This window comes from Gouania willdenowi, chromosome 17 (genome assembly GCF_900634775.1).
Source record: "Gouania willdenowi chromosome 17, fGouWil2.1, whole genome shotgun sequence".
NCBI lineage: Eukaryota > Metazoa > Chordata > Actinopteri > Blenniiformes > Gobiesocidae > Gouania > Gouania willdenowi.
In genome coordinates this window covers 32,896,229-32,913,068 of record NC_041060.1, presented here as the reverse complement: position 1 = coordinate 32,913,068, position 16,840 = coordinate 32,896,229, and the positions used below count along the sequence as shown (strand labels likewise).

The window sequence follows — 16,840 nt, the reverse complement described above, 5'->3', positions numbered from 1 at the left end:
AGAAAAAAATGCATATGCATTTAAATATATAAACTATTTTTAAAAATTGTAAATTGAATCGCAATATCTGTCGCGCATCCCTAATTTGTACTTAATCCACCACATTTAAATACACCTGTCTCAATGAGTAATTATAAAGGTTAGACTTAATGCAAACTGTAATTGTTTACTTTCTAGCAACTATAAGTAGTGGTTGGCAGCACTAGTGCATTTTAATACTTCTGCTGATCATGTGATACTTTTTATGCTCCACTGTGAGTGAATCTCTAACACAAATTAAGTGATACCTAGCAACAGTTTTTAAACTACTGTAACACATTAATGATAATATGATGAAATGAATGTTATGATAGTTCAATATATATAATGAATACTTTGATATAACTTGATTAGCAGCTACAGCATAGCTTTTGGCTTGTATAGTGTTCTTTATGTTATTGCACTGGGAAGAACGCTGCATTGTTGGATATTCCTGATGATAAAATAACTGGTAAAAAGTAACTAAATTAGTCCGTATTTAGCATTAAAAACAACATGTTTAAAGTTTCTGGAAAAGTTAAAATATAAGTAGAAGCCATTTTGGTAATAACTGTGCAGTTGTTATGGCAACCGATTCATGGAGACGCTATGATTATTATTTTACTTACTGTATGAATTTAAGGATTCCTCCACCATCAATAAATATGAACCCATGCGTAAATTTACACGATTTTATCTTTTTTTCAGCTGTTTTTCATTTCACTCAGATCATTTCTGATAATTGTCAAAGAACAACTCGACTGTGTATTTTAAGATGTGTACTGCTTCCACCAACGTTACTAACGCCGTAATAAAAACCAGGTTTGGACCCAAACACGTACAAAAATCCAATACATCTAAACATTTACACACTTTTAGGGGTTTTTTCTCGAAACGGGAAAATCCGATTACAAGTCACGCGGCTGCTAACAAGACCTAAAATATTTGCTTAGAAAGAGTTTTATATGAAATGCTCACCCTGTAGGATGGACACAACGACCAGAAGCTGGTCCGTCTTAGAAGCCATGTCAACATTAGCGATAATAAAACCCATTTTGTTTAAAAGAGGAAGTGATCTCGCGCTCACTCCGCCTGATCCTTTCAACGCATGCGCGAAATGCGTCTACATCCGGTCAAGCTTATTTTACGGTCGTTCGTGTGCGTCTCTTTTTTTATTTTCTTTCTTTAATATTTATTTGTTTATTTATTTATTTACTTATTTATTTGTTTGTCTTTTTTTATTTATCTATCAATGTATTTCTTCATTGAACACAATTGAGCAATTACAATAAAGTGGACCATATGTCATATGAAATTATTGATACAAAAATGCACATCCATATAGTCCAGATAACAGTTTAGAGAAATAAGATAACACACAATAAAAGGAAAGATAAAATGACACAACTAAGTAAACAAAGAAAGAAAGAAAGAAAGAAAGAAAGAAAGAAAGAAAGAAAGAAAGAAAGAAAGAAAGAAAGAAAGAAAGAAAAAAAAGCAGGAAAACATTGGTCTTCAGGAATCAAGTGTTTACAGAATGAATGGTACAGTTTCACAGATTTTTTGTTTTTAACATATTTTATAGTATTGAAAAAATGATGAAACTTGTTTTCAAAATGATGTCCGTTTGATTTTTTCTGTGCCCATTTTGTTTAATGCATATGGTATTTTTCCAGCATTAGAGTCCGTATCAGGAGGGAATTCATTTAAAGGTCTTTTGGAATGATAGTATTTTCAAAATAAAAGATGATGTTGCTCTGAAGGGTATTCCAGAAAGCAGGATATGTTCTACTCTGAGTATGTCACCATCAGTGTTGGGCAAGTTACTTTAAGTTAGTAGCTTAGTTACAGTTAGTTACTTCTTCCAAAAGTAACTCAGTTACTCTAAATTACTTGTTACTTTCAATTTCAATTCAATTCAACTTTATTTATATAGCGCAAATTACAACAAAGTCTTAACAAAACAAAAGGCATAACAAAAAATAGAGTTCATAGCCAAAAAGAAAGAACCCAACAAGATCCACATGAACAAACATTTAGCGCCAGCAGGAAAAAAAACTTTTTTTTTTACTCTATAAATTCTCTTATTAATGTGTTGCCTCCCTAACTGGTTACCCAGGGAGGCTTGCATACATGCAACTCCTATCCAACACAAGCGTAATGCGCCGCCTAGCGACCAGAACGTGCAATGGCAGTGTGGTAGTGTGAGTGCAACTGAATGATGAAAATAAATAAATAATTATAATGTCTGTTTCCCCCTCATTTATATTGAATTCTATTGTTTCCAACCATCTACAAATGCACACACAATATTCTGGTTGTTCAAGAAATCTACAACGTATTGAACCTTTTTTGTCTCCAGACACTTTTGAGGACCTTCGACAAAGTCTGGCCTCAGAACACTGATCTCTGCAGTTACGCAAGCTAAAAAATGGAGAGTTTCCAGCCCCTCGGATGCATTCAGATGAGTTGACCTTGCTTGTTAAAGCATGTCAAGTTCTTTAACATACCAGGCCCCGTGTGGAGTTGGATTTGCTTAGTTTTGATGTACCTCTGTTACTTAGTGTTTTTATTTTTTGGCAGTGGCTATCAGTACGTAGCACCCCTCATGATTATGAGGCTACGTACTTGTACTTGTGTTTGCTAAAAGTTGGGGAATATGATATATATATATTATAATATAGTACTATAATATAGCACTCTGTATGGAGGACGAGGGGTGCCACAAAGAAATAAATAAATACACCATTTATTCATTAAAAGTGTTAATAGTTAATTATTAATTTGAGTCTGAAAAGAATCAAGTATAAATATTACACTATTTATTTATTTATTCCATGGCCTGGTGTTGCAGCACTTCATTTATTAATCTTATCTGTCAAACTCGCTCATCACAGTCTGCAGCAATATGATAACAATATAATGTGAATCAAATACAGATCTTCAGCTCTGTAGTGTATCATGTTAGTCATACAAGTTAGAAGTTGTCAGTTCAAAACCTGGATTATATATACTGTATATATACAGTATATATATATATATATATATATATATATATATATATATATATATATATATATATATATATATATATATATGTGTGCGTAGCCTAAGTATATTGTATTGTGGAAAAGTAGTGTCGACTAGGCAAAATGATATCTGTTATGACAGGTAGGAGGAGGGGCTAACAGTGCGCGGGAGGTCAAATGTGAGACAAAAAAGGTTAAATATGTCGTAGATTTCTTGCACAACTCTCAAGTGAACGTAGCTGTTGCTCCCCACAAAGTCCTTGATTCTAACTTCTCTCTAAACCTAACCCTAACCCATTTCCTTAAGATCTTATCAATCACCGCAACTGTCATTTCTTCTGCTAACACTAAAATTATGTTTCTTCTCTCCTCCAGGTCATTTGGTTCGGTATCCAATGAGAAGCCTTGCATAGCAGTGTCATATGAGTCACATCTGCAAGTGGCATTTAGGACGCGTGACGAGGTGAAGGGTGTTTTTTGTGACGTCATTGCAGATATCTGTAACTCAGTTTTGACTAGTTGAAACTGAATTACAGATATCGCTAACTGTATTTTTGACTAGCGGTAGTCCGGTGCCCTGCGTCAGATATACGCAGGGCTTCTATTTCTGGCGGACACCGGAGCATGACGCATCAATCAGCACAGAGCAAATGAAGCTAAACAGGAAATAAAGCACGTACTTTACAATAAAATATCCAGTTACTTTAAAAAAAAAAAAAAAAAACACCAGATTATATTTCAAGTAACTACATCACCAAAACGTCATGTGTAAAAACAAAATCCCTATAATGTTTCCTCTCATACTGTAACTGCACTGTAAACTGCAGGTGAAGTAACGAGCCTGTTCAAATCACAATAATGATAAACGCGTTACCGATTGTGACAAAGTAATTTGTTACAGTACTCGTTACCGCAAGAAGTAACGGTTACTGTAACGTGTTACTTAATAGTTCCAACACTCTGAGGACCCAGTAAGTTAGTCCAGGACTTTGTGAGGTCAAACTAGACTTCACATTTTGTAAAGGACAGGATGGAAGAAGTTGCAATCATCACAATTTCCACAGACATTTAGGAGTCTATTCTCCTGTCTGGACTTAAGTGCTCTTTTGCGTGCCTACAGTTACGCACTTTTCTCCTGATCGTATTCTCTGGTCCACGTTGCTGACACGCCTACAGCGATCAAGGAGCCAAAAAGCGTGCACTCTGTGAATGAAGGCGGGCTGAAGGAAAGGAGGTGGTGATGTCATTTTTTGGGCTGATGGAGTTTTCCCCATGCTTGTAAATGTCACTTTTAATTTGAAACGCCTTTGTTGATAAACAATGTAACAGGTTGATTTGATCAGATCATTGATCAGATTATTGCACTGTGAGGATTGGCCGCATTGTGTCACAGTTAAATTCTCTGTCCTTGATCAGTGCTGTAAGCGAGTTCGACGCTCTGCAGGTTGGAGGAAACCCAGCAGAGCGTCCTGCTTTAAGAGGAAACATAGATGTTTACTGTGAAAGAAAACCATTGAATCAGAATCAGAATGTTTTACTGCCATTGTTGAGGAACAGAATTCACAACTAGGAATTTGCTTTGGCTTACAGGTGCTTTAAAAAATTGCGATAGCAAACGATAGAATAGAATAGATTGAATAAAAATAAAAATAAAAATAAGGCATGCAATAATACGTTCTTGATAATAATATAATATATATACTAAATAAATACATTATAATAATATATACAATCAACATGTTGTCAGTGCTGGTTATTAAGGACATGATTTATAAAGTGACCCAGATGATAGCAGTTATAAGGAATCGAGTTTGTAGAGAATGTAAATTTGACCAGGGTTTGAAGCAGCGAGTTACATGGTTACATGGAGTTCGTAAGTCGAACAGCAGAGGGGAAGAAACTGTTCTTATGGCGGAAGGTTCTGGTCCGGATGGACTGTAACCTCCTGCCCGAGGGGAGGGATTTGAATAGTCCATGTGCAGGGTGAGAAGGGTCTGCTGTGATCCGACTTGCACACCCCCGGGTTCTGGTGACGCACAGGTCCTGGAGCGATGTAAGGCTGTGGCCAATCACCTTCTCTGCAGAGCGCACAATACGCTGTAGTCTCTGTTTGTCCCTGACAGTGGCCCCAGCGTACCATATGGTGATGGAGGAGGTGAGGATGGACTCGATGATGGCCGTGATGGTGGTGCCCAGGAAGTGGAAAGAGTCCACGGTGGTGATCGGGGTGTTTGTCAGGGTAAGGGGAGGCAGGGGGGCTGGGGTCTTCCTGAAGTCCACGATCATTTCCACTGTCTTCTGGGCATTTAGCTCCAGGTTGTTACCACTGCACCAGGACACCAGCCGGTCCACCTCCCTCTTGTAGGCAGACTCATCATTGTTCGATGAGTCCAATGAGGGTGGTGTTATCTGCAAACTTGATGAGCTTAACGGCGTCGTGGCTGGAGGTGCAGTGGTTGGTGTACAGGGAGAAGAGCATGGGGGAAAGAACACAGCCCTGCAGAGCTCCGGTGTTAATAATCCAAGTGTTTAAGACATTCTTCCCCAGTCGCACGCGCTGCCTCCTGTCTGTCAGGAAGTCAGTGATCCACCTGTAGGTGGAGTCAGGCATGTTGTGCTGGGCGAGCTTGTCCTGGAGCAGGGATGGGACTTCTTTGGGACAGGGACGATGGCGGAGGATTTTAAGCAGGCTGGGACATGACATCACTCTAGTGAGATGTTAAAAATGTCTGTGAAGACTGGGGTCAGCTCAATAGCACAGTGTCTCAGGGTGGCAGGTGAGACGCCATCCGGGCCACTGGCCTTTTTCATGATAAGTCCTTTGAACAGCCTGCAGTCAGCTCGATTGTTCACAGTTAGAGTGGGGTACGGTGTAATGAAGTTGTTATCTAGGAACAGTAAACATGATAAAATTATCAAGAAAACTTCTACTGTAGCAAAAACATCACCATTACTTCTCATTATGTTATTCCAATTCAAAGATAATATTTGTGGTAAAATCTGAATAACAAATAGAATTAAGCCAAAATATAATCAATTCAAAATAACACATTTAATGGTGAATTGTCAATTTGCATACACGAGCAGTAACTTCACTACATGTACATTCACAGGAGTGATAATTGTTAAAAAATATTTTATTTTGTTATCATACACATCACTAAATATCACTATCAGATTCACATGAAACACTATCCTCAGCTGATCTCACATTGTCACTACTAGGTCAGTGTCCGTAGGAAGTATGTATTACTATAGAAAAGTGGGAGGAGCCAGTAGCCTTTTCATGGATGGTTAAATGAGGTCGTGTTTAAAGGTTGGACGTCAGGGACATTTAGGTTTGTTGTGAAATGTGTAGTGATAACTATTGTGTTTTCATATATTTAAATGAATAATTTGGGGAAAGGCAACACTCAGCATGAAGTTATGTCTGAGAAACACTCAAAGACACTCACGTTTAGTGCTGCAGATATCCAATATTTTTGTAATCGAGTATTTCGTTTCAACTCGATTAATCGAGTAATTGAATAAATGACACTTTTGTGTTTGTAAACAACTATATCAATGATGATATGAAAGATCTCTTAAAATGAGAAAGCAATTGTCAGTTAAAATTTTATTCAAAATTATTTTTCAAGCTTAATACAAATCTTTCTTTACTTAAACCTATATCTGAATATTCTTCAAATCCAATAATCAAACACTCTTAAGATATGGACGCAAGTTTTAAGTTTTTTCATTAAAAAATATTTCAATCTACGCCCCTATAAGAAAAAAACATCTCTTTAAACCATCAATCATGGAGGAGCCACTACAATTGGAAATCTGTTTATTATCAACACTTTTGCAGATTCGTAATTTTGTATCAACATTTATCTCCTCTTTTCCATCCACACCGACCAGCTCTCTCCTAGACTCGATTTTGAAACTGAACCCATCTTCTAAAAGGTCTGTTGGACTTGTTTCTTCTTTAATTCATTCTCACAACTTGAAACTTTTGATCAGGTTGAAAAACTGTTGGGAGGAAGAATTGGGGTTAGAACTTTCTGAGAGAATGTGGGAAGAAGCCATCTTCTTCCATTTGTTTAAGACATGTTGTGATCCAATTTAAGGTGATGCATCACCTCCACTGGTCCAAAATCTAAAATGTTTCCTGGTATCACTCCGTTGTGTCACTGTTGTAGGCAAGCACCAGGCACTCTAACACACATATTTTAATCCTGCCCAAAACTGGATGGGTTTTAAAAACTGATATTCTTAACATTTACAGATGTTTTAAAAATGGCATTAAAACCCACTCCCATTACAGCAATTTTTGGGGTCATACCACCGGAGTTACATCTCAGTCGTCGGGCAAAAACTATGGTTGCTTTTGGTTCTCTCTCTCTCTCTAACAGTAAACAAAGGCCAGGGCTAAAAAATAAAAATGAATATACAACCTATTTCATCTGGTTTATCGTAATAAAGAAAAAGCTAAAACGGGTGTAGCCACTGCTTGTCCAGATAAAGCTGTTCATGATGTCCATGTGATGTACTGTGGGGGACACAAGAATAACAACTCACTCCTAAGTAAATCTAGTCACAATGAACACATTAACATAGGTCAGTGTAGGCCCACGACTGTGTGTCAGAATTAGGACTGAACGATTTTGGAAAATAATCTAATTGCAATTTGTTTTCCTCAATATTGCGATTTAATATGCCACTATTTTTTCAAGGGCCTCTTGTCATGTATTGTTCAATGAACAACAATAAAGCAAACAAATCTGTGGCTTTACCTCTTCAACGTATCTAACTAACCTCACTTTTCATGAAACATGATAACACGTGGACTGCACTTCTTACACACTCAGGGTCAAAGGACAGAGACAGAATAAGAGAGAAAGTAAATAAATATGCAGTCTTTGCGATTAGAAAATTGTTTTATGATATTGTGATAATATCGCAAATGCAATTAATTGTTCAGCTCTAGTCAGAATGCTCTCATCTGGTTTCATTTGAGCTGCCTCACAAAGAAGTCCTTCATTAAAGATATGAGGAATAAATTCTAAACCCAGTTGGCAATATATTAGCATAACGTTCAATTCAACCTTAAAACGTTTCTGTATATATATTTCTGGTTTCAAGCTGTGGAACAATCTAAGCTAGGAACTCAAGCAAGTCAAAATATCAACCAGTTCAAGAAAATGTACAAAAACAGGTTATTTAGTGGGTATAATTGATAATGGTCATTAATGATTATTGGTGATTATTATTTATTAATTGAGGCATGCTAATGAGAGGTAGAGAATGTGAATGTGTATATACTGTATATGAGTGTATGTATATGCATGTATGTGTGTGTGTGTGTGTGTGTGTGTATATATATATATTTTTTTTTATTTAGACAGGGGTGATAATATGTCTTATTATATGTTTATAATATGTCATGAATTAATTTTTTTCAATGCGTCATTATTATTTTGCTTCCTCAAAATCTTCATTTCTATATTATGTTGTGCTAATATTTTGTTAAAAAGCAATCAGGTAACCTTGTACTTTTTGCATATTCAGAATAAATAAATACATAAATAAATAAAAGTGAGTAAACAAATCATTGCCCTGTGATGGACTGGCGCCCTGTCCAGGGTGTACCCTTGCCCAGCGCCCTATGAGAGCCGGAGATTGGCACCGGCAGACCCCCGCGACCCTGATAAACGGGAATAAGCGGGTATGAAGATGGATGGATGGAGTAAACAAACCTGCTTTTAGGCAGAACGTACTGGCTTGTGGATGGATTGTTGTGGTATGAGTAACTTTCATCAAGCTGTACTTGGAACGCAGCATCTTTGGTCTTCAGAGCCTTCAACAGGGGTTACAAATCTTTTCAACCATTCTGTTTTATCTTGACACTTTAGTGCACAAGTCAATCATTTTTTGTCTAGAAAACGCCGATAGCAGGTCGGGTGAAAGCCGTAGTTTGTTGGGACGTCAGAGACCGGTTTGTCCATCATATTGATTAGCAATAGCTACGTAGTGTCCAACGTTTTGAGCCATTCTTTCGCCCACTGCTTGATTTTTTTTTTGGTGAAGGGCTGCGGACCTTTCCCACCATCTTTTCCAACATAAAGAATACACTTTACGGGTGTTAATTGAGCTCGATCGCCGCTATGAGATGAAGCTGCGCTGCTTACTCTCCTCCATGTTTACATGTGCGTTGTGATATTGCCTTGATTTTGGCTGCGACCTGGCTGTGACCTACTAGCATCCTCAATACTGATTGGTTGAAAATCGAGCTCAACAGTGTTTTGTCTCAATGCGCAGTCGATATAGTGCACCAATAAATTAGAATTTTCTCTTTAACTGCAAGATAATGAGTGGAGAACTTTTTGCAAGGATACCTTTAATTAACGTTGAATATTATGAGCAAAAAAAAAGTAGTGCCCCATTTGGTGGAACGAAATTGACCGATACAGCTCACGTACCAGGCTTTACTGCATTCTCAGTGGAAACAGTTAAAAATGATCAGCAAAAACATTAGGTTCAGACTGTCACTCAACCATTTCTTTATCCTCTTCTTTGTCTTCAGAATCAGAATCAGAAAAGTTTATTTTGCCAAGTACAGCTTTAAAAAACAGCACAGGAAATTTGACTCTGTAGTCGTTGCGTAGAACAAAAAAACAAAATACAAGCCAGCAACAGTAATCTGTGTGTGTGTGGAGCAAATATCTCAGTGACGCGGTGCGGTCAACGGGTTCCAAATACCCCGAGTGTGTGTATCTGTTATTTTGGAGTAATTGGTCATTTTAAAATGTTTATTTTAATTTTATTTCACTCCTGGACGGCCCCGAAATGAAACCTATTCAACTTTTGACCGTGGGGTATGAGCCGATTATATCACAAACATTCTGATATAAGTTAACAGTGCTTCACACTCGTATCTTGTGCGCACACAGGAGAGGAAACGACACACTAACTATCAGGACAGTGAGCTCTTCCCTTGTGTTGTAATCCCAGGACTCAGTTTCCCTGTTAATACTCTTGTATTTCACTTTTTAAAAGAGCTCCAGCAATCACAGTAATCACTGACAGCTGTGTCTGCTCAACCAGTAATATCAAATGCATAAAGCGGCAAAATTACCAAAGTGGACAGTTAACAACAATAATTAAATCAATGTAATAATTGGCATGTGAACTAGGTTCAAACATATCAAGCTGTGTACAAATTAATTACATTTTGCTGAATTAAATTAATTTCATAATACACATTTCTTAATGCAGTCCAAGTATGATCAGTTGATTTTATTCTCCATTCATTACTAGGAGTACAAAGTGTTCCTTTTCTTTCTTTCCCCTCTCTCTAACAACCAATCACAGCTTTTAGCAGACTGCATCATATCCAGCAATGGGGTCAACCACACCTCCTCACTAAGATACGCATTTACTGTATTTAAACTCCTTTCTCAGAGTTGCTCACAGACACTTCCTGAATCACTTTTAAGCTAAAATCCCTTGTTAGGAATTTTTAGGCTACGTTAGGAGCTCCCTGAGAGGACTCTTTGTGAATACGGGCACTGGCCTATGAGGTAGTGTTGTGCTCAAGACCGCACTATCCGAGACCAAGACTTGCCCGAGACCAGAATGCACCGAGACCAAGACAAGACCAAGACTTTCGGGAGCCGAGACAGAGTCAAGACCAAGACCGAGACAAGCCGAGACCAAGACCAAGACCAAGACCATAAACATTTTTTTCAATTTAAAAAAATCTATAAATAAATAAAATTATGGCAAGGTTCAACAGTTAAAAAACATTATCTCTTTAATTTTAGTTTATTTTAAATACATTTGATGGACAAAAAAGGTGCCTGCAAAAAATTAACTAAAATATTAAAACTACTACTGCTACTGATAAATTCACAATTATTCTAAATATTTGAAAACAATATTTTTATGTCAGCTGAATGTACAGCAAGTGTTTAAAAGCATTTCTGCCAAGAAATAATGATTCTTGATTCTGATTCTTTCAGTTGTTCAGGTTTAACAGGTCACAGATTTCACAAGATATTTTTTTAGTTTGAAAAGCCTTTACACAGGTTATTTTTTATTAATTCACTTAGTTGATGTAGTTTAATTTGGTTACTGTAATATAACTAGGATATTCAATTAACAAAGGTTTCCAACTGTAACTGTAAAACTAAAACTTTCTGAAATAAATCTACAAACAAGTTGACATCAGTGTAAAAAACATAGAGCTACAGGTAGATGTGAAACTAAATAAAACAAACTCAAACCCTGGAACAGTCATGTAACAAATTAATCATTAGTTCTTGTTGAGAATTATTATTATTCTGGATACAGTAGAAACAGAAACTATAAAAAATAATTATATTGTGAACCTGTTTATATTGTGGGGAACATATTATATACATACATGTAATTGGAGTCTAAAGCCACAAAAAACACTTTAAAAAGAAAATAGACTAATATAAGACCTCTTTACAGTTATTTAAGTCATTCTGGGCTTGTGCAACTCTTCGGCGATGACGCGCTGGTGACGACATAAACCAAGATGGCGGCGGCCCGGACTACAGCTGACACTATGTAATAAAGCCTTAAAAGACATGGATATAATGAAAAGAGTGGATGGACAGAGGCATAAACATGCAGACTTTCACACAGACACATTAAACACACACGGACCTCAGTAAACACGGTAAAAGGAACAGGCTTCACCGCTCGGCTGGCACTAGGACCCAGAAGCAGAGTAAGTGCGTCCCCTATCCAGCCTTCACAGGCTGTAATATCATCAGTTTATCATTTTACCAGTTGTTAGAGCTACTGTCTTTACCAGGGAGATAATATTTATTACTGGTGATTGTTTTCTGGAGTTTTATTGGGATTTTTACCGGTGATTAGTTCATATCTCCCTTGCGCTCCGCGGTCCAAACTGACACGTAGCCACACACGTATGAGTGTGTCACACACGTATGAGTGTGTCACACACGTATGAGTGTGTCACACACGTCACTCAGTCACATTAAGGAAGGTTGTGGTCATTATACAGGGTGGATTAAATAATGAATAAAGGATTGTTTTATCCCGTTCTTCTCCGTGTTATTATCACATTATAAAAAAGTTTAAAAATAGCAGGAATTAGTGCTGGTCTCGAACGGTCTTGACGGAAAATCCCGAGTCCGAGACAAGACCGAGTCAAAATGCTTCAGAGTCCGAGACAAGACCAAGACCTTTAAAATTTGGTCTCGAGACCAAGACCGGTCTTGACCACCACAACACTACTATGAGGCCAAAAACACGAATAACTTTCTTATTGAAAAATAAAAAAGGTTAAAGACTCAACATTGAAACTTAAAATAATGCATGTACAAACATGCAAGATCATTTCCTTGATTAAAATGTGATACATGATACATTATAACTAAGATCAAAAACGTCTATTTCACAAACTTCAATTAACATAACTCATGAATCATCTCTAAAATTACTATAGTAATCATTCAATCATGTTCATAAGTGCAGTTAATATTAATCATCGAAATATTCAACTCATGTTCAATTCAAAATACTCAGAGTTAATACATTAAAGTGTTGCACAACAAACAATTGACAAATAAAACAAACAAAACGTAGCTACGTTTAACCAGACTAACCGAACATTATAGATATTTTAGCAGTAGCCAAAAAAAAAATGCTCAAAGTTTCCAACAAAAAATAATGGCCAAACAAATTAGTATCAGTTGGAAATAAAATGTTGCCTACCATTCGGCTTTAATCTTTCCAAACAACTTAAATTCATTACCTTGAAATTGAAATGTAGATGTTCTACTCTTCATGCACGGCATATCTCAAAAAATTTGAATATCATGAAAAAATGTAATATTTTTGGTCACTCATTTCAGAAAGTCAAACCCATATATGATAAAGGCTCATGACACATAGAGTGAAATATTTCAAGCCTTTATTTCTTGAAACTTTGATGATTATGGCTCACAGATAATGAAAACCCAAAATTCAGTGTTTCAGAAAATTTATTCATGGTGTCACACCCTAATCAGCTATTTAACTCAAAACACCCGCAAAGGTTTCCTGAGCCTTTAAATGGTCTCTCAGTCTGGGTCAGGAGGTTACACAGTCATGGTGAAGACTGCTGACTTGACAGAAGTCCAGAAGACAGCCATTGACACCCTCCACAAGGAGGTAAAGCCAGAAAAGGTTATTGCTAAAGAAGCTGGTTGTTCACAGAGTGCTGTATCCAAGCATATTCATAGAAAGATGATGTTATTTTCAAGAAAAAGAGGCACACTGCTGTTGGTTTGGGATTTCAGTCTAATCCATTACCTGTGGAATAAGGTGGGAGAAAAAGCCTAATCCATGGAAGATCATCTCACAGTGGAGATTAGAAAAAAGATAACTTTCACAGGACTAGAGTTCATGCCTCAACAGCATCATACATTTTATTGCAGGGCCTCTATTTTCCCCAACAAGCAAAAAAAAATATTTATAATACAGTGGCTGATCAGTTTAGCTAAGATATCATATTATGTCATCTAAATATCAATGTACAAAGTGAAACATGTTATTAGATTGACACAGTCACCCAGCATGTACTTGGATTCTTTAAAGTTCTGTAAGAAAACAGTTAAACAAATTTGAATGTCAATATACAAATTTCAGATTTACGCAGAATACTTATGACTATATTATAGGCAAAGGCTGGATAGTGATTAACTATTAGCTCCATTAAGAAGTGTTATTTGTTTATTGGATCTCCATTAGCTTCCACCGTGGTAGTTGCTAATATTCTTGGGGTCCATAAATAAAGATTCTAGTACATAACATAAAAATTAAAGACAGTCAAAAATATACAGAAATATTACATGAAAAGGTGCATCAAGGTGCATTTTCATTGGCTTCAGGTGTTTGTGCAGACGGCGTCAAGCTGAAGTCTCCGGTTCATACCGGCTATCGGCACATTCCTCTCTTTTAACCGCAGGAAGGTAGGTGCAGTGTTTTACCGCATTGCCCAGCACTAGCATGGTGCTTAGCAGTCTGTTTATCAACAGTGTCAGTTGGGACGGCTGTACTGTGCTGGTCTCTTTCCTGGTACCCCCATCCCTGGCCATGGTGGCAGGTGGTGAGACGTGTGTCACGCTGCTCACCACGGAGGCTGCCTCTGACAAGCTGCCACGAGCCAATCCTGGGTGGGCGCTGCTATTCTGTCCCTCAATTGTGACTACTTTTGTGCTGTTCTAACTCTGTGCTGCTGTTTTCCGGGCTCTGTTACAGATCACGAGCGTGTGAGACAAAGTTTTAAGAAAAAAAATGTAATGCCATGTAGCTTGATTAATAAATGTAACTACTTTTCTTAATTTATATTTTAATATAAGTAGGAGCGATTCAAGGTAGAGAAATGGAAGGGTGGGGAGGAATTGATTACTGTAAAGTGAGAGTGAGATGTGAAGTTGTAGGCGTGAGGCTTAACTATTATGGTGCTGGCTGTGGGCAGAGGGAAGGAGTGAGTGGTAATACCTGAAACAGGTATTTGGGATCAACGTGTCTAAAGTTAAGCCCACTACAAGTTTTATCCCACAGTCCAAGGCATGCTAGTGCAACGTAGACCAGATGCCCCCAAGACACCAAGCCGAGAGGCAGCCACCGCCCCCCACATACACACCCGAGAAAGCACCTAGAAGCTGAGGAGCGCCCACCTAGTGCGGAACAGCAGTCCCCAACTAAGGGCGCCCCGGACCCACCCACCGATCCGCAGATAGCAGGACAGACCTACCAGGCAGCTGACGGCAACCGCAGCCACCGGAACAGCTAGCATCATCATCTCCAAGCGCCAAGGAACCCCGCCCCAACCCTGCTACAAACGCCAGCACACCCTAGCGCGCCCACCCCTCACTTTATTGCTCTGGTTGAGTGATGGAGTCCAGGCGAGGCATTGATGATTTTATAAAAAAGGTTTATTATAAAACTAAGTAAAAAAGAGTACAAAGTGGAACAAAAATTGGTGACCGCCCAGCCAGGAGATCCGAAGACAGAGACCCGCTCTGTCTAACAGTTTCACAGCTTAAGCTTTTATACAGATAACATAAGAAGTTCCACCCTGAGGTAAGGAGAAGGGGGGAGTCAGATTCCCAACAGTGGAAACATTTGAGGATGATGAAGACGTGTATATTATGAGGAAGATTGGGCGCCACTCTTATCTATCCTTGATAGTGTGTGTGTTCTTGTATATCTGCATGTGAGTTTGAGTTTTGGCCTTCAGCTGAATACAATACGATCTGTACTGTTTAATCTAACATGATTCAGCTGTTCAAAAGTGCAAAGAGTAATGGAGTCATCATGTATTAAAACATGACAAATTGTACACATGAACATACATTTGACGATTTGATGATGAATATAAAAATTGCCATAACACCAGGCACCAGCCACACCCCCCAGCAGTCCAGGGGGCGACCCCCGCCAGCCCGAAGCGGCCCCCCCGCCGCAAAAGGGAGCGGCCGGGCAGGAGAGAAGGCCCAGCCCCCAGGCAAGAGAGGACGCCATCAACCGCCCAAGCAGGGCCATCCCGCCATCCACCATCCGACAAGCGGGCGAACCCAAGCACCCCCAGCCAGGTCCTGCCAATCCACACCAAGTGCCACCAGCAGAGCCCCCCTCCCCCACGGAGGCCACCCTCGGCCACACATGCGCCGACACGAGACACCCCCCCACCGCCAGCACAGTCCGGAGGACGGCAGGCCCCAGGCCACCCGCCCCACCCCGCCAAAGGCAGCGCGGCGCCACACTGAACGGCAGCCAGCTCCCGGGTGGACGGCACAACGCCCCAACCAAAGTGGTTGGGCCAAGACGCCCCAACCAAAGACCCACCCCCGGGAACCCCTGCCCCAGAACAGCGCCCACGGGGCTCGGCGCACCCAACCAACAGACCAACCACCCCCGACGCGGATATGCCAGGGCAAGAGCCACAGGCCGCGCCCCCACACACCCACCCAGCACAACTCCAGGGGGACCCCCGCATGGGCAAGGCCCCACCCCACCTCCGTTACACGCCGTACACGGGCCCACGCGGTCCCCCAAGTGAGCCAAAGGGGGAAGGGAGGGCTGGGGGTGGGGGCACCGCGCTAGCGATATCCACGGCGACGGTGCGCCCAAGGGAACAAATCCGAGGCGCCCAGACAGGCGGGGCAACCCACGGCAGCACCCCGCCACCCAGCGACCCAGGATGTAGGCGCCGCCCCCGAGCAGTAGCCACCCCCAGAGCCACCCCCACTCCAGACCCCCCGGCCAGGAGCCACAAACCCCACCACCCCAGGCCCCCCGACGGGCGATGGATTGTGATTGGTTTACTGGAAGATCAAGCTTCGTCAGGTCTCCTATCAGACATTGATCTGGAGAGAGAGGAATCCTGCAGTCCAAAATGGAGGACAGTTGTTTAGTAATTAGAGACCAAAACTGTTGAACTGGGGAACAGAGCCATAAGGCATGTAAATAAGAATCAATAGTTCCCTGGGTGCACTGAGAGCAGATGTCTGTTGGGGAGAAGCCCATTTTATACATTTTCTGTTGGGTAATGTGAGATCTGTGGAGGACTTTGTATTGAATTAGCTGTAGATTTGTGTTTTTTGTCATCTTAAAAGTATTACAACAAATTTCTGTCCAGAAATCGGTGTTCGTAGTGATTGAAAGTTCAGCCTCCCATCTAGCTATTGGTAAGTGATTAGAGTTCGTGTTCGAGAGTGCTCTGTATATTTTTGAGAGGTTTTTTTTTTTTTTTTTTGAGATTT

The 16,840-nt window shown here is 39.7% G+C and overlaps 1 protein-coding gene across 1 annotated transcript in view; it reads right to left on the bottom strand.

Annotated features, from left to right (window-relative positions):
* LOC114478816 (centrosomal protein of 120 kDa-like) overlaps window positions 1-1,125 on the bottom strand; it is a 51,350-nt gene extending 50,225 nt beyond the window's left edge. Inside the window, exon 1 of the mRNA XM_028472098.1 lies at window positions 997-1,125. Coding sequence (XP_028327899.1) covers window positions 997-1,072 — 76 coding nt within the window. The 5' untranslated portion in view covers window positions 1,073-1,125. The remainder of the gene's footprint in view (window positions 1-996) is intronic.
* Window positions 1,126-16,840: the final 15,715 nt, after the last annotated feature.